This window comes from Protopterus annectens, chromosome 11.part0, assembly GCF_019279795.1.
Source record: "Protopterus annectens isolate FY-2018-M chromosome 11.part0, PAN1.0, whole genome shotgun sequence".
Lineage (NCBI taxonomy): Eukaryota > Metazoa > Chordata > Ceratodontiformes > Protopteridae > Protopterus > Protopterus annectens.
The window spans coordinates 307,178,210-307,201,859 of record NC_056745.1 but is presented as its reverse complement, the minus strand read 5'-3'; the positions used below and the strand labels follow the sequence as shown (position 1 = coordinate 307,201,859).

At 36.7% G+C, this 23,650-nt stretch overlaps 1 protein-coding gene across 1 annotated transcript in view; it reads right to left on the bottom strand.

The window, feature by feature from the left end:
- Positions 1-23,650, bottom strand: part of LOC122815361 (solute carrier organic anion transporter family member 1A1-like) — a 418,921-nt gene that overhangs the window by 123,778 nt on the left and 271,493 nt on the right. Inside the window, exon 10 of the mRNA XM_044087816.1 lies at positions 22,201-22,396. Coding sequence (XP_043943751.1) covers positions 22,201-22,396 — 196 coding nt within the window. The remainder of the gene's footprint in view (positions 1-22,200; positions 22,397-23,650) is intronic.

Below are 23,650 nucleotides of genomic sequence, written 5' to 3'. Positions count from 1 at the left end.
TCAGTTTTCCTGTCACCCATCTAGCTGGCCAGTATTGCTGTTAGAAAGATACCAGGTCTTGATGGAGCCTGTTATAAAATACACCCCTCCCCCCTAAATTTTAAAACTATATACAAATATTTTACAGTCCTTTTCTATTTCCATTTTCAGAGCAACATGCTTAAATGTGCTAATAGTTTTTGCATACAGTGTACTTTGCAATTTGACTGATATCATTCTAATTCAACCAATTCATACTAAACTTGAAGGGATCTATATTTATGACACAGGAGCGCTGGCCTTCTTTATTGAATTAATTGCATCCTGTTGTGTCAGTATCTGCCTTATCCCTAGTAACATGGTACCATTGGGGGAATATGCTACAAGCCTTCCTGCTATTTTTACCACATCTCAAAATGCTAAATGTACCCAAGTCTTCCTAATGTATCTGTTGTCATACATCTTCATGTATAAAATGACTTCTTTTTAACATATACTTCATCAGAATTTTCCAGTTTTCCCTGGTGGGGAGAGGTTTCAGATCTTCTTTGAATTCCCTCTGTTCCCGTCCCCTCCACCAGTGAAATGATCATGAAGAAGTGGTCCTGTATCTCTGTGAAGTTACTTCCCCCAGCATCAGCAACTTTCTTCAATTTGTCTCACATTCTCTTGCATCTACTATGCATTTTCCAGGCCTATTGATGGTAACAAATCTGAGAACAGATTACAGCACGGCTCCTAGGCATTTTTTTCAAATTTAACAAAGAACAAAATAACAGCAGCTTGTAAAGCCTCTGTTTGACCCATTTATATTTGCACCCTCATGCAATCTCTCATAACCTAACTGATGCACCAGGACTATGACAGTAACACTTGCATTCTCATTTCTTGAAGTCCGATGGAAACCATCTAAAAGAAAACATTGTCCATGGAGATTATCTTAGAGACACAGTACTTATAGAATTATATTTAAACTCAGTATAAAAGACTTTACAGTCACGACCAGTTGAATAATTAACTCGATACCTTAAATGGCCTGGTCATATTGTTCCTCTCAAAATCCCACAATAAGGGGTAAACTGTGTCTCTCACTTTTCTGCTGGTTCCTGGACAGCCATTCTATTCTCTTGTAGATTTTTTTTTCTAAAGAGCGGAAAGGGCTTGGTTAGAAACCTTTCCATTTCCCTTCTGGAGGATGAGTTTGCCATAAATCACTATTCTTATCTTCACTCCCTTGTCTCTGGTTTATATCTTCTGATCTCTTGTTTAGATCCACCAAAGGTTGTGATGGATCTTCATAGGTTTTCACCCTTACAGGGTAAAAGACCCTAAGGTATGGTGGATAAATCAGCCTGAATCTTAAGTTAATTTCCCTGTATTTACACATGCATGGCATAAGGGCATTATATCTATCCCTAGTGTACACTAAGCAACCATTGTCCACAAACACACTCTTTTTTGAAACTTTCAGGATATTTCCTATTTTCCACAACAGACAAAATTTCCTCCTTCAGCTAGTATGACTGCAGCTTTATAAGGATGGGTTTCGGCTGTCACTTTGCAATGAACCCCGGAGCTTTTACCTCCTGTGCCTTTTCTATTTTTAGCTGCTGCTCCAGGATAGCAGTAATTGTGAAGGTATGTCTCCTTAAAAGATTTATAGACCTTCTCATCAACTTCCTCTTGGATGGTCATAAATTTCAGATTGTCTCTTCTGGATTGATTGTCTAATTCAACTATTTTAAAAGTCAACTATTCATACCTCAACCCCTGTTTGGACAGTCTCTCTTTTAACAAATGTTCTGTTTCACGTTTGGCCACTAGGTTGTCATTGAGTTGGGTCAACGTCTCCTCAGTCTCCTTCAGCTTGACATTGTTTGAGACACTATACTCTGTTAGAGAGCTACATATTTTGAATATCTCTAAGTGTCATCTCATTTATCCTTTGCTGTAGTGAACCCGATGCCATCATGCTTCCTTCAGCCCTGCTCTCCCTTTCTCCCTTCCGTTCTACCTAATAGTTTTTGAGGGAGGCCTCCCTATTTCATTTGTTTATGACTATTTTCCCTTTTGCTGTTCTTAATTTTCTTCTGGATGCTCTTCTCATTGTCATATGTGCAAACTCCTTTCCCAGAGCAGGTAATCAACTGGAAATCCAGCCCTGTGCTGAACCTCTTAATGCTACAACACCACAACCCACTGCTGCCAGCATCACATACTGCCCAAGGTGTAGGTGTAGGTGTTACAGCAGTGTCTACAAATTACAGCTTTGAAGAGCAGGAGGCTCTTGATTCATTTCTTTTTATGGACAAGGACATCCTAAGGGCTTTGGTGAACTTGTATGATCATAAACTGGAACTGTTGGAATGCAAGGTCTATCCCTGATGATACCAAGGTATGAATACAGTTGTCTCTATACTTACCATAGGGTCCTCCCACAGACTGGAGACATGTTGGGTATTTTACAGATGTTGGCTTCAAGAATACTAAAGCAATTCCTTAATATTATTTTAGCCTATATGGATGAGCATATCTATTTTCCACAGAGACCAAACGAAAGAACTATGACCATACATACATTTTATGATTTGGCATGCTTCTCTGAGGTACTTGGTATGACAGATTACACACATATGGCTATTTAGGCCCCAGCTGGTCTACTAGAAGGATGTTACTTTAACTGGAAAGGCTATCATTCCATCAACTGCCAGGTCGTGTGGATACAAATAGTTGTATCACCAGTGTATTGGCCTAGCATCCTTGTAGTGTCCATGATTCCTCCATCTGGCACACAAGTTCACTGTAACAACACTTCCTGCATGGATGGATACCACATGGAAATAAGTACAGCATATGTCATGAAACACTTCTGCAGGTAATTTTCTAACAATAAGAAGGATGTAATGCATAACCACCTCATCTCCATGTCCCCCTCCTGATGTTATTCAGGTGATGTGGGCTTCAAAATTGAACCTTGGTTTATGACATCAGTTCAGAACCCAAGGAGAGTTAGGGAGGAATTATTACATTACTGCCCTGTCATATACCCATATGGCCATTGAGCAAGTATTCAACCTCCTTAAAGACTATTTCAATTAAATGGATTAATCTGGGGGCGTGGGGGGGGGGGGTGCTCTTTTAAATTACCATGATATTTCATGCAGAATGTTTACTGTCTGCTGCAATCTGTACGGTATAATTCTGTTTCACTTCAATCCACCAGTTCCATCACTGCCAGTGGGATCCTCAACTGATTATGCAGCTCCCTTCCATGTACCACCTGGAACCTGCAGTAGAGAGAAGAGTGACAACAGCCAACTGAAGGCAGCAGTACAGCACTCTCACAGGCAAGCTTGAACAAAGTATACATGAGAGCACAAGTGAAGTGGTGGCAACTAGTCTAAAACTACGGACCTTGACAAACACTATATGATCATGTGAAGTTACCTGATACACAAACTGAAAGAATTGCTTTTCAGTGCATGGTCGGCTCACACAGTCAGTCAGACATTCCCCCACATAACCATACACAAATGTGTAGCTGATATGGTCACAATCATCATCATTATTTGCACAGGGGTTTTTGGACAGAGGCACACAATGTTAGGTACACCAGTGGGTGTGTGATGAGCTGTATGTAGCATTGTAAAACTGGGGCATGTTTGATGACATGTACTTACTTTAAACACATAAATACCCTCACCATTTTTATTTTTACTTTGTAACTAAAGCCTTGTAGTAATCTTCAACTGTCTGGTCCAACTGATCCTGGAACAATTTGTGTTTCAGGAAATATCTGGGAAAGTGCAATTGGGTTCTCCAATGTGTCTTTTTCTTGAGTCTTAATTTAATTTGTATTGGGGCATTATCTGAAAGTGCCCTGTAATGCATTTCTAGCCCACATACCGAACTGATATTTTCCTTTGTGGTACAGCATCTATCCAACTGTGTCTCATTTTTATATTTCCCAGAGAAATAAGTGAATGCTGTCTGCATGTCCTTTGGTGCCCCACATTTCATAGACTGAACAATTCCATGTATTTTTCACAGTACCTGCCTTCTCTTTTGTCAGACCATTTCCTCGGACCTCCTAAGACATCCTCCTTGCTACAAATAACATTCTCCCTCATGAAAATATATAATTTATCTTATCATTTGGTTGATCTCTTGCAAAGAAGCCTTAGGAGACAGATATATTAAAGCCAAAGTTATTTTTAGTTCCAGCCAATAATGTATTACAACTATACATCTGCTGTCTCTCTTTTTTTTCCTCATTGATCTTAATCACAAACCCTTCTCTTACCAATAACTAAATCCTTTCTTTTCTTTTCACCATCTAGGCCTATATAAAAACAGTCATGTCTACTTTCTCTAAGCAGTATTTCATGTTCCTTTCTATTTAAATTAATCTCCTGCTCCATTATTATAAGCACCCCACTTTTTTGCAGCATAAGTTAGAACTTTTCTATTTTCGGCCACGTATAAGAACCCATTCACATTCCAAGAAATAATATTCATTTCGACCATTATATATTTAGTCTTGTTTCTAAAATAACTATTGTACCTAACTTATGTAGTTTATAGTAGACAACTGATAATAATTGTTTGCTAGCTAAGCAAACCCCATGTTCAGTTTTCCTGTCACCCATCTAGCTGGCCAGTATTGCTGTTAGAAAGATACCAGGTCTTGATGTAGCCTGTTATAAAATACACCCCTCCCCCCTAAATTTTAAAACTATATACAAATATTTTACAGTCCTTTTCTATTTCCATTTTCAGAGCAACATGCTTAAATGTGCTAATAGTTTTTGCATACAGTGTACTTTGCAATTTGACTGCTATCATTCTAATTCAACCAATTCATACTAAACTTGAAGGGATCTATATTTATGACACAGGAGCGCTGGCCTTCTTTATTGAATTCATTGCATCCTGTTGTGTCAGTATCTGCCTTATCCCTAGTAACATGGTACCATTGGGGGAATATGCTACAAGCCTTAATGCTATTTTTACCACATCTCAAAATGCTAAATGTACCCAAGTCTTCCTAATATGTCTGTTGTCATACATCTTCATGTATAAAATGACTTCTTTTTAACTTATATACTTCATCAGAATTTTCCAGTTTTCCCTGGTGGGGAGAGGTTTCAGATCTTCTTTGAATTCCCTCTGTTCCCGTCCCCTCCACCAGTGAAATGATCATAAAGAAGTGGTCCTGTATCTCTGTGAAGTTACTTCCCCCAGCATCAGCAACTTTCTTCAATTTGTCTCACATTCTCTTGCATCTACTATGCATTTTCCAGGCCTATTGATGGTAACAAATCTGAGAACAGATTACAGCAGGGCTCCTAGGCATTTTTTTTCAAATTTAACAAAGAACAAAATAACAGCAGCTTGTAAAGCCTCTGTTTGACCCATTTATATTTGCACCCTCATGCAATCTCTCATAACCTAACTGATGCACCAGGGCGATGACAGTAACACTTGCATTCTCATTTCTTGAAGTCCGATGGAAACCATCTAAAAGAAAACATTGTCCATGGAGATTATCTTAGAGACACAGTACTTATAGAATTATATTTAAACTCAGTATAAAAGACTTTACAGTCATGACCAGTTGAATAATTAACTCGATACCTTAAATGGCCTGGTCATATTGTTCCTCTCAAAATCCCACAATAAGGGGATAAACTGTATCCCTCACTTTTCTGCTGGTTCCTGGACAGCCATTCTATTCTCTTGTAGATTTTTTTTTCTAAAGAGCGGAAAGGGCTTGGTTAGAAACCTTTCCATTTCCCATCTGGAGGATGAGTTTGCCTTAAATCACTATTCTTATCTTCACTCCTTTGTCTCTGGTTTATATCTTCTGATCTCTTGTTTAGATCCACCAAAGGTTGTGATGGATCTTCATAGGTTTTCACCCTTACAGGGTAAAAGACTCTAAGGTATGGTGGATAAATCAGCCTGAATCTTAAGTTAATTTCCCTTTATTTACACATGCATAGTATAAGGGCATTATATCTATCCCTAGTGTACACTAAGCAACCATTGTCCACAAACACGCTCTTTTTTGAAACTTTCAGGATATTTCCTATTTTCCACAACAGACAAAATTTCCTCCTTCAGCTAGTATGACTGCAGCTTTATAAGGATGGGTTTCGGCTGTCACTTTGCAATGAACCCCGGAGCTTTTACCTCCTGTGCCTTTTCTATTTTTAGCTGCTGCTCCAGGATAGCAGTAATTGTGAAGGTATGTCTCCTTAAAAGATTTATAGACCTTCTCATCAACTTCCTCTTGGATGGTCATAAATTTCAGATTCTCTCTTCTGGATTGATTGTCTAATTCAACTATTTTAAAAGTCAACTATTCATACCTCAACCCCTGTTTGGACAGTCTCTCTTTTAACAAATGTTCTGTTTCATGTTTGGCCACTAGGTTGTCATTGAGTTGGGTCAAAGTCTCCTCAGTCTCCTTCAGCTTGACATTGTTTGAGACACTATACTCTGTTAGAGAGCTACATATTTTGAATATCTCTAAGTGTCATCTCATTTATCCTTTGCTGTAGTGAACCCGATGCCATCATGCTTCCTTCAGCCCTGCTCTCCCTTTCTCCCTTCCGTTCTACCTAATAGTTTTCGAGGGAGGCCTCCCTATTTCATTTGTTTATGACTATTTTCCCTTTTGCTGTTCTTAATTTTCTTCTGGATGCTCTTCTCATTGTCATATGCGCAAACTCCTTTCCCAGAGCAATTAAAGACACTGCTCACTCCATTGGTAATCAACTGGAAATCCAGCCCTGTGCTGAACCTCTTATTGCTACAACACCACAACCCACTGCTGCCAGCATCACATACTGCCCAAGGTGTAGGTGTAGGTGTTACAGCAGTGTCTACAAATTACAGCTTTGAAGAGCAGGAGGCTCTTGATTCATTTCTTTTTATGGACAAGGACATCCTAAGGGCTTTGGTGAACTTGTATGATCATAAACTGGAACTAGTGGAATGCAAGGTCTATCCCTGATGATACCAAGGTATGAATACAGTTGTCTCTATACTTACCATAGGGTCCTCCCACAGACTGGAGACATGTTGGGTATTTTACAGACGTTGGCTTCAAGAATACTAAAGCAATTCCTTAATATTATTTTAGCCTATGTGGATGAGCATATCTATTTTCCACAGAGACCAAACGAAAGAACTATGACCATACATACATTTTATGATTTGGCATGCTTCTCTGAGGTACTTGGTATGACAGATTACACACATATGGCTATTTGGGCCCCAGCTTGTCTACTAGAATGATCAGTTACTGTAACTGGAAAGGCTATCATTCCATCAACTGCCAGGTCGTGTGGATACAAATAGTTGTATCACCAGTGTCTTGGCCTAGCATCCTTGTAGTGTCCATGATTCCTCCATCTGGCACACAAGTTCACTGTAACAACACTTCCTGCATGGATGGATACCACATGGAAATAAGTACAGCATATGTCATGAAACACTTCCGCAGGTAATTTTCTAACAATAAGAAGGATGTAATGCATAACCACCTCATCTCCATGTCCCCCTCCTGATATTATTCAGGTGATGTGGGCTTCAAAATTGAACCTTGGTTTATGACATCAGTTCAGAACCCAAGGAGAGCTAGGGAGGAATTATTACATTACTGCCCTGTCATATACCCATATAGCCATTGAGCAAGTATTCAACCTCCTTAAAGACTATTTCAATTAAATGGATTAATCTGGGGGGGTGGGGGGGAGTGCTCTTTTAAATGACCATGATATTTCATGCAGAATGTTTACTGTCTGCTGCATTCTGTACGCTATAATTCTGTTTCACTTCAATCCACCAGTTCCATCACTGCCAGTGGGATCCTCAGCTGATTATGCAGCTCCCTTCCATGTACCATCTGGAACCTGCAGTAGAGAGAAGAGTGACAACAGCCAACTGATGGCAGCAGTACAGCACTCTCGCAGGCAAGCTTGAACACAGTATACATGAGAGCACAGGTGAAATGGTGGCAACTAGTCTAAAACTACGGACCTTGACAAACACTATATGATCATGTGAAGTTACCTGATACACAAACTGAAACAATTGCTTTTCAGTGCATGGTCGGCTCACACAGTCAATCAGACATTCCCCCATATAACCATACACAAATGTGTAGCTGATATGGTCACAATCATCATCATTATTTGCACAGGGGTTTTTGGACAGAGGCACACAATGTTAGGTACACCAGTGGGTGTGTGATGAGCTGTATGTAGCATTGTAAAACTGGGGCATGTTTGATGACATGTACTTACTTTAAACGCAAAAATACCCTCACCATTTTTATTTTTATTTATTTTACATTTGTTAACCGGGCTAGTCTAACTGGATATATTTCCATTTTCAGTAGAGGCCCGGGGAGAAAAGCTCCAAAAGTAGCACAAAAAATAGCACATACAGTTATATAACAAAGAAAGTAGAAAGGAAATTAAAATACAAAAAAGGAATCTTTATGAGAAGTATTTACACTAAGAAGGATTGATATAAAGGATAATATAAGTCATTTTACAACATGATATCTGGGGTAATTTAAAGTACCTTGATGGATTAAATAAATACTAGAAGTTTTATTAATCTTACTAGTGACAGTTTCTGCTTACAGAGGGGTAAGCAGTATAAAATTAGGTAACAAGAGGCAGTGCGGAGATAGAAGTAGGGAAGGCTGAAGTTTAGTCAGGGTTACTGCAAGGGCATAACCAGTGTGTTTTAAGATGTCTTTTGAGCTTTTGCTTAAAGAGTGACAGTGAAGGTAGTAGAGTTAGATCAGCTGGTAGAAGGTTCCAGTTTTTTCCAGCAGTGTTGGAGAAAAAGGAGTCACCTGCCAAGTTATTGGACTTGCTTATGCTAGCAAGCAGTTTGCTAGAAGAGCATAGGGAATTGAGATTATTATAGGGGGTAATGAGGTTAGAGAGTATAGGAGTATTTTTTGGTTGGTAAAAGATCTTATGGGCAATGGTAAGTTGGGAAAAAATCAGAATGTTTTGTAGTTCAAGCCAATCTAGCTGCTTTAGATTCTGACAGTGGTGAGTTCGAAATGCATTACCAGTGGCAAATTTGGCAATGTTGTTGTAGGAGTTGGCTAGTTTGAGAAGATTATTCTTTTTTAGGTTAGTATATATAGGTGAGGTGTAAAGAAGAGTTGAGATTAATAGAGAGTGTGCAATATTGGTTCTAGCTGTTGGAGTTAAGAAGGGTTTGATTCTATATAAGGAGCCCATTTTTTTGTTTACTGTTTGTATGGTGTTATTTACATGGCTATCGAAGTTGAGGTTATTGTCGATTGTGACTCCTAACAGTTTGGTGGTAGAGTTGGGGGATATAAGAGTGCCGTTGTTGGATTTGACTGAGAAATCTATAGGGGAGGACCTGCTGGTAGGTGTAAAGAGTAACAGCTTAGTTTTTTTGGATTTCAAAAGGAGGCAGCATTTCAAGAACCAAGCCTCTACTGAGTTGAATACCTTCTGAATAAATGAATGTAGTTCTGAAGTGGAGTTGGCAAAACATATGAGTGTAGAATCATTGGCATATTGTATGCAGGTGGCTTGAGGGATTGCTACATGAAGGTCATTGATGAATAATGAGAAAAGAAGAGGTCCTAGAATAGCAGAATATAATAAATAATAATAATAATATATAATAATAATAATAATAACATATAATAGAATAGTAGCCCTGAGGGACTCCAAGGGTGACTGGCAGGTGGGATGATAATTTGTTCTCACAGAGAACTGCCTGTTGCCTATTGTTGAGGTAGGACTTAAACCGTAGAACAGCTTGGGTGTCTAGAGAAAGAGATTCAAGTGTATGTATAAGCAGGGGGTGGTTTACCATGTCAAAAGCTTTTGAAAGATCGATGAAGAGTGCAGAAGAGAGGATGTTGTTATTACGGTTTCTATTAATGGACTCGGTGAAAGATAGGAGAGCGGTGATGGTACTACGAAATGGCCTAAAGCCATGCTGGCAGTTAGCCAGTATTTTGTGTTTAGTTAAGTGGTCTAATAACTGACGGTGAATGCATTTTTCCATAACTTTTGCTAAGGGTGATAGTAGAGCTATAGGCCTGTAGTTAGAGTAATCGTTAGATTTACCACCTTTATGTAGGGGGATAATGCGGGAGATTTTCCAGATGTCTGGGATGGTTCCCTCATTAATGGTTCTGTTTATATGGATGGATATAGGAAAGGCACCTACTTTGGCTGCTTTTTGCAAGTATTCAGAAGGTAACTGGTCTGCTGAAGGAGTACAAGGCTTAAGTTTTAGTATAAGTTTTTAGATGAGAGTGGTAGAGATGGGTTGAAATTGGAAAAATTGGAATGCTGGTAGAGATCCAGGTATAGAGGTAGGGAGACTTGAGTTGTCAGTGGAAAGCTGACTGGCTAGAGATGGTATGGTCTCTGTGAAGTAGGTGTTGAAGGTGTTGGCAGTTTCATGTGGGGCATTATGATCAGCGCCTAGAGGGAATGATGTACTAGAGTGGCCAGGGTGAAGGAGTCTATTTATGCTAGTCCAAAATTTCTGTGGATTATTTTGGTGCGTTTGCTGTAGTTTACAATAGTAGTTCTTTTTGTCAGTGAGTATTGCTTTTTATGTTATATTTCTCAACTGTCTAAAGGTTTGTCGTTCAGGGGTAGTTCTGTTAGCTCTCCACTTAGCCCGTGATTTGTTCCTAAGTAGAATTTTCTGTCTGGTTTCTTTTGAAAGCCAGGGGGCTGGTTTGGACTTCATTCTAATAGATCGTTTATGTGCGTGCTCATCGAGGATTGCTAAAAATTTAGAGTTAAAATATTTAACAGCCTCTTCAAGTAGGAGAATTTTTGGAGGATTCCAGTCACAGGCATTTAGTTCATTTTGGAATACCACAGGGTTAAAGTGTTTCTTGGTTCATGAGATCCTGTAAGTAGGGGTGTTAGAAATATCATTCTTTTGCCTTATACTGTAAGTCAGAGTATGATCACTTACATCATCAGGTAAGGTTCCTACATTATATGTTTGTGGATGTTTATTAATAAGTATCCAGTCTAAGGTGTTCTCTTTTTTTGGTTGGTTTGTTAATTCTTGTTGTGGAGGTGATTGTTTGACTAAAGCCATGAAGATTAATATGTGAGGAAGGGTTTTTAGTATTGATAGTTTTCCAGTCAGTATTGAAGTCACCTAGTATTATTGTTTCTTGTGGGTAAGTTGAGGGCACCCAGTTTAGAATATCTTCTATTGTATTGCTGTTATTGTTGGGGGGTAGGTAGATATAGATGATGTAAAGGGATTTGCTAGAGTTGAGTTGAAGTCTGGAGATAAGGACTTCAGCCTTACTGTGCTGAGGTGGGTTATAAGTTATGGAGATCTGTAGGCCATTTTTAAATAGGAGTGCTACTCCCCCACCCTTACATTTTAAGTGGTCTTGTCTCAATATGTTATAGCCTGGGGGGATTATTTCGTTATCCTTAGTTCCAGGTTTTAACCAAGTTTCTGTAAGGCAAAAGATGTCAAAGGAATGAATATCAAGGAGGGCATGGAAATGGGTAACTTTGTTGTTAATACTGTGGATATTGAGATGTTCTATTAGCAAAGAGTTGGAGTGTCTGGTCTGGGTTGGAAGGGTTGAGGGTATGGTGCAGTGAATATTTACTGTGGAGGCATTGGTTGGGCTGGGATTTGGGTGGATGTCACCATCTTTTAAGGTGGGTTTTTTTAGCCTAGAAACTGGGTTTTATATATATATATATATATATATATATATATATATATATATATATATAGCTAGTTCGATATTTCACTTTCCTTACTAAGAGGTTATCATACTTAATGTGTGTGAGTCTATGGAACTTGGCTATCAGATAGCAGGGAGTGGAGGTAATATTTATGTGAATATGGGTGAGGGTAATATTGTGAATGTCTGTTTGTTTTAGACAGTAGTTAAGGTGGTAGTAATTCACCTTTTCAAAACAGGTTAGGAGATAGGCTGAGGTGAGGGCAGGTATAAGTGTGGCTATAAGTATTAAGTTGGTTAGAATAACTTTAGATGTAGTCTGCATTTTGTTACGGTTACCTATACAGCTACAATGGAGGTTAGACTGGGATAAGATAAAAGAAATACTAAGTGTGGGAGAGACTTTAAGGAGAGGGAACTGGTAATGGTGTAAGGTATGGAAAAGCACTTTAAATAGAGACATGAGAGAGAGTTGGAAGAGGAGAGGTGCAGCTAAGTGGAGTAGGTGGTTGGAGCAATTGATTGGTAGGATGAGAGAAAGGGTGTGGTTTAGGAAGTATAAGTTAAGGGCCACTGGGGTGGGTGGAAATTGGGGGTAGGGTTGGGGAAAGGAGTGGGCCCGCAGGGCGAATGGAGCGGGTTCAAATTAAGAAGACAGGTTTAGAGGGAATGTAATCAGTAAGTTGGGAGGTAAGTCCAATGTAAGGTATCTAGGAGGTCAGGGACTGAAATAGCAGAGGGAAAGAAAAGCTGACTAAAGGTGGTTTCAGAGGCAAAGGAATAGGTACAGGGTGTATCAGAGGCAAGAAGGAGCCAAAATATGGTTTAAGGGCTAAATTACGGAAGCAAAATAAATAATGGGTAATAAAGTTGTACTACTGCCCTCTAATGGTCATTCTTGATAATGTAAATGGAGTTTACCCAAAGGGGGGTTTAGAGAGATTAGGGGATGGAAGAGGTGAAAAGAATAAATAGAATTAAAAGCAAGGGGGGAGAGTTTTAGCAGAGAGGCTAAGGTGGGTATAGGGAATGTAACTATAAGAGACAATTTGGAGGGGGGTTAACACTGGCAGGAGGTAATATAATAAGAGACTATGGCTGCTGATTGTCCTGCAGGGAGCGTTCACTTAAACAAAATAAGACAGGAGTTTGTTGCAGTTAAGAAGGTAGGAGTATTTTGTACATACTTCCAAATAACTATTCCTGCTTCCCAAGGTAGTACACCATAGGGAAGACAAGGTTTTTTTCAAGCTCAGGAGGAGGTATTGGATACTTTACAGAAGTCTGGACTATCTCTGGGCCTCAGGTAGACAGCAGGACACCAAAGCTGGGGGGGGGGGGGTTACACTGGCAGGAGGGTTGCATGCTTAAAGGAAGTAGAAAGGGAAAAGGTTAAGAAAATTGCTCAGTGGATACCCATGTATAATTAAAGCAACGGCACTTTTACACAGATATAGTTATATACACTATATGCAAAAAGTTTTCAGAATAACAATTAGACAATATCTAAATAATCATATCTAATATCAACATCTAAATAATCATAAATAATCATGAGTAGTTTTCAGAATAGCAATTAGGCAGTATTTAAATAATCAGAGATAAAAAGCCAGATAGGATATAATGTAACTAGACATACTCTAAGTTATTTTATACAAATTAATCTGTATATGTGCTTTTATACGAGTCCTGGCACTTTAACAGTAGTCTAGATAAACAAAGTGGTAGCACATAATTTAAGAACAATGGCTCATAAAGTCAAACAGTAATAATCTAACCTGTAAACTATGAGTAGAACTCAGTCACATCTAGGCAAGACCACTAAGAAGTGTTTGAATTAAACAGCCCTTTAGATAATAAGAATTCAGACAGCAGCATATCCTGAGGGTTAAAGTGCTGGGGGTGAGAGTTTCATAAAACTCATTAAAAGAAACAGTTTAAAGGCTGGGGAGACTGCTTGCCTATGAGCATCCTGATGTGCTGATTTAAATAAGCAAGCTAATAGCATAAAGGGGAAAAAGAAATAAAAAGAATACACAACCTAGTAAGCATAAAGGTACTAATTACGTATGTTAGCTCTTAGTCGTGCATGAGAGCTATGGATAAGTAGCATAGGTAAAAAGCCTTACTATCCATCAAGAAATGCTGACACTGATACAAAAAAGGGAGAACATGCTAATAGTCTGTAATAGGGTTCTAGTCACTGAATGGAGGTGACAAAATTACAATGCTTATACGGCGCTCTTCATACAGTAAAGGGAAAAAGTGCGTGCCCAAGCAATAACGCTAATATGGGCTAAAAACTCTTGTTGTTTTCTATTTTATTTATTTTTAAGACAAATGTATTAGGAGATTTAGGGTGGTAGTATCTGTTCCATTACTCAAGCATTGCTCGTTCACCATTAGGAAATAGTGCACATACGAACAACAGTGCTAAAAACAAGCCAAACTGTATCTTTGTTTAGAAAATAAGGGTGATAATAGCAGTTACAGTACACGTTCAGCACTCAAGCGCAGTAAAGAAAAGCGTGCAAACGAGTACCCTATGTCTAATCAAGGTATGACCTTAAATGGATACTAGGATAGCAAGGGGATAAAAAGTAGTTACAAAACAGATTCAGCATTCATCTTACAGAAAAAGAACACTCGCAACTACTGCACTATCACTGGCTGAAACAGTAAATACGGGCTGGAGTCATAATATACGGGGAAAGGAGAGGTAAATGACCCCAGACACTTTTATCCCTCAGTTTATGCAATGCAGGCAGTATTCAAGACAGTATTCTGCTTTCAGTCATTGCTTTTTATTTAACACACAGCGCCCTTACAACCCGTAAGGAATAGGGAAACCACATGCAATAATGCAGTGGAATGTAGATAAATACAACATCAACATTTAATACAAAAAACAGCAAGTGAAAGAGGGCATCTGCCTATTAGTTTACTTTGTTTTTAAAGAGAGACAAAGGCAGAGGTAAAAGGTACAAAGCAAAACTTACCACAAACGCTACCAGCAGGGAATACTCAGCAGCCAGGAGTGAGGCTAGCCTACAAAGATGGCGCCCTGAAGGATGGAATGGATTTATAAGTTTAGGATCGGGGGAGGAAGTTAAAAGAGAGGGAGGAGGGGCTGGGAAGGTATGTGCATGTAGGTACAGAGTGAGGGAGAGGGAGGAGAAGGGAGAATGTACGAGATAAGAGGGGTAGTAAGGGAGAGGACAGAGAGAAAAGAGGTGAAAAGCTAAGCAAGGTGTAAACTAAGAAGACAGGTTTAGAGGGAAAATAATCAGTAAGTTGGGAGGCAAGTCCAATGTAAGGTATCTAGGAGGTCAGGGACTAAAATGGCAGAGGGAAAGGAGAGCTGACTAAGGGTGGTTTCAGAGGCAAAGGAATATATACAGGGAGTATCAGAGGCAAGAAGGAGACAAAATATGGTTTAAGGGTTAAATTATGGAAGCAAAGTAACTAATTGGTAATAAAGTTGTACTACTGCCCTCTAATGGTCATTCTTGGTAATGTAAATAGAGTTTACCCAAAGGGGGGGCTTAGAGAGATTAGGGGATGGGAGAGGTGAGAAGATTAAATAGAATTAAAAGCAGGGGGGAGAGTTTTAGCAGAGTGGCTAAGGAGGGTATAGGGAATGTAACTATAAGAGAAAATTTGGAGGGGAGTTAACACTGGCAGGAAGTAATATAATAAGAGACTATGGCTGCTGATTGTCCTGCAGGGAGTGTTTGCTTAAACAAAATAAGACAGGAGTTTGTTGCAGTTAAGAAGGTAGGAGTATTTTGTACATACTTGTGTGAAGATGTGCTGTTTTGCTTGATTTTTGAAGTCCCACTGCTGTATGTGGAAGGATTGTACTTTGTTTTATTATAAGCGCACTTAATAATTATAAAAAAAGCTGTAATATAATCAGAACTTAGCCTTCACCTCACCCTTCCCTTTATCATTGTTGTACAAAAAAGAAAAAAAAGTAAAAATATATACATATATATATTTTTTCTAATTTTAGTCCATATTTATACAAGTAATTAATGCATTTAAACCAAAGTAATAAGGGAAAATCTGCAGATTATTTGGTTTCTTTGCTTTAGTGGTCTAACAGCAGTCTTTTTGTGGCTAACCTTTCCATTAAGAACAACTTATAACTAGGAGAAGAAAGAGTCTCCTTAGACCAAAAATTCATAAATTATAAGAGAATGTTATAAATTCATCAACCAAAGAAGTAATAAATGGAAGTTGTTTGCCACCAATACAGAAGATGAGGACAGTCCCAGCAGTATATTTCCAAGAATCAGCCAAGGCATTGTGGTGTTAGATATACCCATAATAAAAATCTTCTGTTGGCTAACCCTATTTCTGTAGAATTTAATCATCTTTTATATACATTCCAAAGTAATATTAGCTCTACAAAATCCAAAGACTGTTCAAGTTCTGGATTCAAGTTTGCTAATAGATCTTGCAATTCAAAATAGATCAGAATATTGACAAAACAATCTTGAGTTCAATAATACAATTAGTTTCCAAAATATGGTAATGCAACAGATTCTCCATTCCCGTAATTCTCTTCCTGACCTTTGTTTCACACAGAGAGAAAAAAAAAATGACAGATGCTCCCTGAATTTAGGACAGTTCATAAATATCAAATCTGCTGAATAATAGCTTTGAAATGAGTCTATAATTTTCCAGTGAATTTTGGGAAGCCATGAGGCACTGGAGAGAATGATCTAGGGAAAATGTAAGTTATTAATAGGTGGGTCACTTGACTTATAGGAATTAATAGATTACCAGCATGTGGAGAATCTTAACTGCCAGAGTTCATAAAATTAACCATAAAAATTCTAATTTCAAATTCCAGTTATAATAATTAATCCACAGTAGACAGAAATAGAGAGGTTTAGAACCGTAATATTATAACTTCTAAATTCTTTATCTCTAACCAGAAAAAAATAGGAAATTTTAGTATAACCACCCCTCTATCTTATTAAGCTAATGACTGTAAGGTGGCAATATCATATTACTTACATAAAAAACATAAAGGATAAATCTTGATTTTGAAAAAAAAACTTTATCCACCAGGCAAATTAAATATTTAGAGTTATCCATGAAGTACAAGATCATTCCATTAGTTTAGGAGTCTCACCTAATTGATCTGAACCAATAAATCTCTCATAAAGAAAGTCCAGCCAAGAAATTTAATTTTTTTTACAATTTTAAAATCATCACAACATCTATGTTTTTATATATAAACATTAACTTTGACTTAGATATTAATATAAAAACAGATAACTGATGAATAAATGTAAAAAGTTAAATACATTTTTAATGATGAAGAGACATGTTGGAAAGTCAAACATTTGGAACCCCAGAAAAGCTAAAAAAAATGCTAAAAATCTCAACATTGAAGAGTTCAACAACTGCCCAATAGAAATAGCCAAATCCTTTAATTACTTAGGTTTATGTCTAGACTAGTCACTTAGCTGCCACAGCCATATTGAAAACACAAGGAAAAAGATTAGTTTTCTTATTCTGGTACTGGAAAATATCCCCCTTTCTCTTTAGACCAGCTAGAGCTGCAATAAGCAAATGAGTCCTCCATCCTCACAGCCTCTAAGAAATTCATCCAGTCCACAGTCCATTGAAAGGAAAATCTGTTAATTCATTTCTAATTCCTCACCTCAGGAACACTACTGCATCATCGTATCCAATGTCAAATGGCTACCAGTCTCCTACAGAGTTGAGCTACTCTTAAGCTCTGTTGTTTTCAAAGTACTTCAGCCAGGTTCCTTTCCATTTTGTGTAGCCAAACTTCATAATAAAAACACTCCCTACAACCTCCACAATCTCTCCCAATTATCTCACTCACTCCAGACACCCTAAACTAAACTGCACTGTACTGACCTTTCCTTCTCCATTCTTACACTCAAACTCTGTCAATTCCTCCTCCTTCACCTTACAGATGTCTCCTCTTTTCCCACCTTCTAAGCTGAGCTGAAAGGACACCTTCATCAAAAAATCTGACTGCAGGTGCCTTCCATTGGACACATAACCTAACTCCATCCTTACCTACATCACTTCTACTTTGATCATCTGTTCTCAGCTGCTGCTTCCATCTCATATTTATTACTTAATTTGTATTTAATTTTCTACTCTTCTAATATTATTTACACATTGTATTAATTGCCTATGGCATTATCTGCCATCTATGATTTTTCTGTGCTTGTGATTTGTTCTATTTTCTTTTTTTGTGATTCTTTTCACTGGGGTTATACCTGCAGATGGTCTATAGTGATCACTGTACTACCCTTGCAAACAAACTAAAATAAATAAATAAATAAAATGCATATGCCAGTAGCTTTAGTGAAAATGAGTTTGAATTAAAAGGTATGATGCTTGGGTTACTTAGAATTGCATTAATAACAGGATTAAGAGCCAAAAGAAATGGCTTAGGCGATAAAGAATAAACTTGTTTAAGTCCCATACCTTGAACATTAAAGTCTAGATCAGACACTTTAATATGTAAAAAAATATTCCTGAAATCAATTGTTTTGTTTTCTCTGGAAGACCAATACAGTCTACAATATGAAAAAGATAAACTCTATTAACGGAATCAAAAGCTTTATTACCATCTAACAAAAAAGGCATTGTCATCTTCTAGTAAATTTGTATTATTTTTTCAAACTATCATAACAGCGTGCAATAATTATATAGAAGCTGTCATTTATTTTCCTGGCAAAAAGCCAAACTGAAATGGTTAAATCGAATCTTCTATATGTATTAATATATATTGATTCAAAACATTGCTATAATTTTGTACTCTGTATTGAGCAAAAAAATCAGTCTATAATTAGACAATTCCAAAGGATCTTTACCCAACGTATGTATTAAAATTACTCTAGCCAGACATAAATATTTATCTACCTCATCAGAATCTTCTATTAAAATTAATCAATTTTTGTACCATAAGAGCCAACAGATCCACAAATGTCTTGTAGCATTCACTACTTATTTCTTGTGAAATTATTTTTTAACACAGGTGATTTTATCATTAATTCTTAACTTTGTTATATGTTTATGTTTTGCTCTAAAGAAAAAAATCCCTTTTAAGAAAGGACCAGTGTATGGCAGCTTGTATATACCTATTGAATTTATCTTTGAGCTGCCCTACTTACTGAAATCTGCCAACAAAAAAATTGTAATAATACATTATGTCTTTCCAGTCTAACAGACAAATATTTAACTACCTGTTCCATAAGATGGTCAATGTCTTCCCTTTTTATCTTACGCCCTAAGACCATTGACTGAAACAAATAGCTTGCAATAATTGTCTTAAAGTAGAGTCGTGAAGTAAAAAATGAGAATGTCTTATCATTTTTCATCCGAAAGATAATAAGTAGTAAATATATATTTTCATTACTATGATGTCTACTTTTAACCTTTCTAGACCTTTGCTCCAAAGAAATATATGTATGCATATATATATATATATATATATATATATATATATATATATATATATATACGCACACACACACACACACACACACACACACACACACACACACACACACACACACACACACACACACACACACAAGCAGAAGTCCAAAACCTCAAGCAAGCTGAAGTATCCAAGATAAAATAGCATCCACTGGTATCCAAGAATATCTCACAGACACACTGTATACACCACTAAAAAGTTTAATAAACAAGCAGTAAAATCCAATTGCAGTTGCAAAGCTTTCAAGACAAGCTCTTTTTCAGTGCTTAAACACAACTGCCATTAAAACCTCTTATATATAATAAGCAATAGATGAAATTCAAACAGCTAGCCAATAACATAAGATTGTCAATTAGTAAAACAATGAAACAATAAAATGATAAAGCAGTAATTAAACACACAACCAACACTTAAAAAAGTTTATGTACAGTTATGCCTAACTTTTAAAACAGGTTTAATACTATGTTGCAAATTAAGTCCTGGTAGCACATCCGTAGTAAAATAATTTATCCATTTATACTCCAATAATTCATTTTTTTCTACTAAATTGCCTCCTCTTATATCAGGGAGTACTTTCTGAAGAACTCTAAATTTAAACCTATGATGTAAACCTTTTTGTGAAATATGTTTGTATAGGGCATTAGTATCCACACCTCTACATATATTTGAGAGGTGTGAACTAATACGTTCCTTAAGCCTCTGATTTGTTTTCCCTATATAAAAATGGTCATAAGCCACACAGTTAGCAAGATAAATTACATTCTCCATAAAGCAAGTGGCAGAAGTATTGAAAGTAAACTTGTTCTTAGTAACTGGATGTATAAAAGTAAGTTCTGTATTAAACTCGGTATAAAAACCACAATTATGACATACATATAATATACATACACATGGATCCCCTTCAGAAGCTCGATGTTTCAAAACTTCAAACTTCAAAAAATCGAAACCGTAAGATCAAAGTTTTGAAACTTCGAACGTTTTGAATGGAGCTCACTGCACAGTGCAGAACAGGACAGTTACCATTTTCCTCATTGTAGTGTGATCTCAGAGTTTGTATATTTATTTAGCAGGGGGGTGGGGGCTTTCCTCACCCTACAAAAACATAAAAACATTTTTTTGCTTTTATTTTTTTTTATTACGTTTTCAAAGATTCAAAACTTTGATCTTATGGTCTTGAACGTTTGAAGTTTTGAAAGTTCAAGCTTCTGAAGTAGATCCATATATATATATATATATATATATATATATATATGTATGTATACACATGCACACATATTTTCTATCAGCTTATCTGAGATAAAAAAAAAATATCTAATCAAGCTCCCTTTCTTTGTCTATGATAAAAATAAATAAAACCCTTGACTATTGTTTTATGTTGCCAGAAATCAACTAAATTACATAAAAGAAAAACATATTTCAATAACTTGACAAATTGTTAGAAGCTCTAATCAAAACATCATTAAAGTAATCAGCAGTAATCAATTTTTAAAATGTAAATAACTAATTCTAGTAGCTTAACTCTGGTAGCTTAACTCATGTAAAATGTAAACTAGTCAGTAAAAGAGACATAAATGTAACCAATAATTATGCTTTCATAACCCAAATCAATTTTAATTAATAAAGTTCTTGCATTTAAATCCCATTATATATATCTAATACCTGGGCTTCATCACTATGAATAAGAATAGCCACTCCACATGATTTACTGTCAAATCACTTAATCAACTTTTTTGTTAAAAAACTTTTAATTATTACTTCTAAATGGATCTCCTGAAGACATGAAATCACTGAATTATGTTTAAAAATTCAAAAGATTACACCTTTTGGTAAATATTAATAATTGCACTTACATTTATATAAATTATTCTCATTAAATACAGAAAAACATACACACAAAAGAGTTTCATTGACCAGAAAACTCAGGCTTCCTACAGAAGCCCCCATCATAAAAAAGGCAATAATTTGTTGTCCAATAATCCATTTGAGCTATTCTCTTGTGAACTAAAGAAAAATCTCAATACCCTAGAGCTCACTATAGGTTTCTCTGGGCGTAGAAAACTGTAGTGAGATGTCCTTATAGTCATACTGTGCAACTATCCAGATTTTCATAGAATGTCCAGGTATTTGCTTCATATTTTGCCTGTTCCTCATAAAATTTGTGTTTTTCTGGCAAATAACTAAGAATTAAAGTTACTAAATAACAACTGACATTTGAGTTTCAGACATCATACCCATCAGAAAATGCATGCCAATACAAAACCTGCAATTCAGTCAGTTCTTAAATTGTTAAGAACAATATTTAAAATCTGTACCTCATTCTAGGCATGTGTCCCCTATTATTTGTGGCGGTGTCCAGATTTCTTGTGCTCAGAGACTGAGAGGTATGCTTATAGTTAATGTGTAATACAGCTGGAAAAGACATCTTGAATTAATTCCTTTCTGCCATAATATCTTCCTAATTTCCACAAAAGTCCTTCTCCTCTGAAGAATTTCAGGTGGAAGGTCCTGAAAAAAACTTATAAAAGTATGGTGTGTGTCAGTACACTGTGTTATGTTTGGTGGTGGGGGATGTGCATGTGTTCTGAAAGGTTTGTGATGGTGTTTGTGTGTATTTGCATGTGTGCGTGTATGTGTGTGTGTGTGTGTGTGTGTGTGTGTGTGTGTGTGTGTGTGTGTGTGTGTGTGTGTGTGTGTGTGTGTGTGTTTGTATCTATGCGTTTGTATCCTTAAATTCAAACCTGTCCGTGTACAGTGATCCAGTGATCCAGTGCATTACATTTGCTAGGTGCTCAGGACATAGTTTTTAGAGCACATATTACAAATATTTCTAGGTATATAGGTTAACATTGACAAATGAACTGCTAAACCTCTTTTACTGTCATTATAAAAATACTTTTACAGAAAATATGAATATAACCCAAGTAATTTGTCTTTATTTATGTTACATACATACCCATCATAAGTAGTCGTGATTCCAGCCACTTGTGCATTCTCACAGTATGGCAGAAAATATCCGGTTATGAATAAAAAGTCCACAAGAGAAATGACAAATGCAAACTTTGCAGCTCCTAACATGGTCATCTTGAACTTTTTTAGGATGGTACCACCAATGAATGTCCCAAATGCAACCACTGGTAAGTTGAATACTCCTAAAACAAATTATTAGCAAAGTTTAGAATGAAAAAAAACATTATTTACAGTGTTAAATTACTTAATTTTATTACAGATAGATGTGGTGTCATTTACTAGATTGATACACAATCAAGAATTCAATTGTTTCTCATTCTCTTTCCACTGAATTTCTAAAGCTGGAGTTGTACAGTTTTCCTGGCCTAGCCTATGCTGCTTAATTATGTGACGACTCATTCAGATAACATTGTTTATCTTGTGAACTTTGCTTTTGTGATGTCTGTTGAGGATTCATAAAAATGTAAGATAAAACAGAAAATGATTGTAGGTACAATGAAATATGACCAGATTTTCAGTAATATATAGGAATCCTTCATTAGATATAGTGTCTAGGCTGTTAACCCTCCCCTTCCTGTGTCTGTTTTTTGCATCTATTTTTTGAAATCCTTTATTCATCTTCAAAAATATAAGCAATAGTGGGAGGGACATAGCTACATAATAATAATGAGATGCAGGAGAGATTAGTGACCTTAGTTAGTCAATAAAAGATAAAAAAAGAAGTCATTTATTAAGAATAGGCAAATAAAAGCCAGAAACACCAGGGATTATCACAATTTTATAATACAGGAGTAAACTTTGCTTATACCCTGATATATATATCCAGTTTACTGTCTGTCAAATGTATGCATAGGAAGTTAAATAACAGCCCTAGCACTACAAAAAGTTGATTGAAATAGCATCATTAATAACCTGTGATCTAGTACTATAATACATTATGCAAACCATAGTGCCTAACAGGGTTGGGCATTGTCAGGGAATTGATGTGTGTCCAGGAATGGTAGAGGCTCAGCACTGTAGGTAGAAGAACTTACCATCCCTGAAAGGGAGTTAATACCCTGATAATCATTTTTAACTTTGCAAATACTTTATAATGTGTTGGAGGGCATTACTGAGCTTAGAGAATACGCTGCTTATTAAACTTTTTATTTTTTTTTATTACTGTATACTTTTTAAAATATTTTTTGATGTAAAATAGTTCCTCGGCCTAATGTTTCAAACTTGCTATAGCATATGAAATTATTGTTGGAGGAAGCAATTTTAAATCCAAAATATATGCTTCGTACGTCCTTAATGTCTACAAAAACACACACATTCAGAAGAGCAGACAGACAGACAAAATCATACGCACATACTTAGGAAGACACACACACACACACATGCGCGTGCGCACACACACATGTCCAGCAGTTACAGCCACTTTATTGAGTGAATAC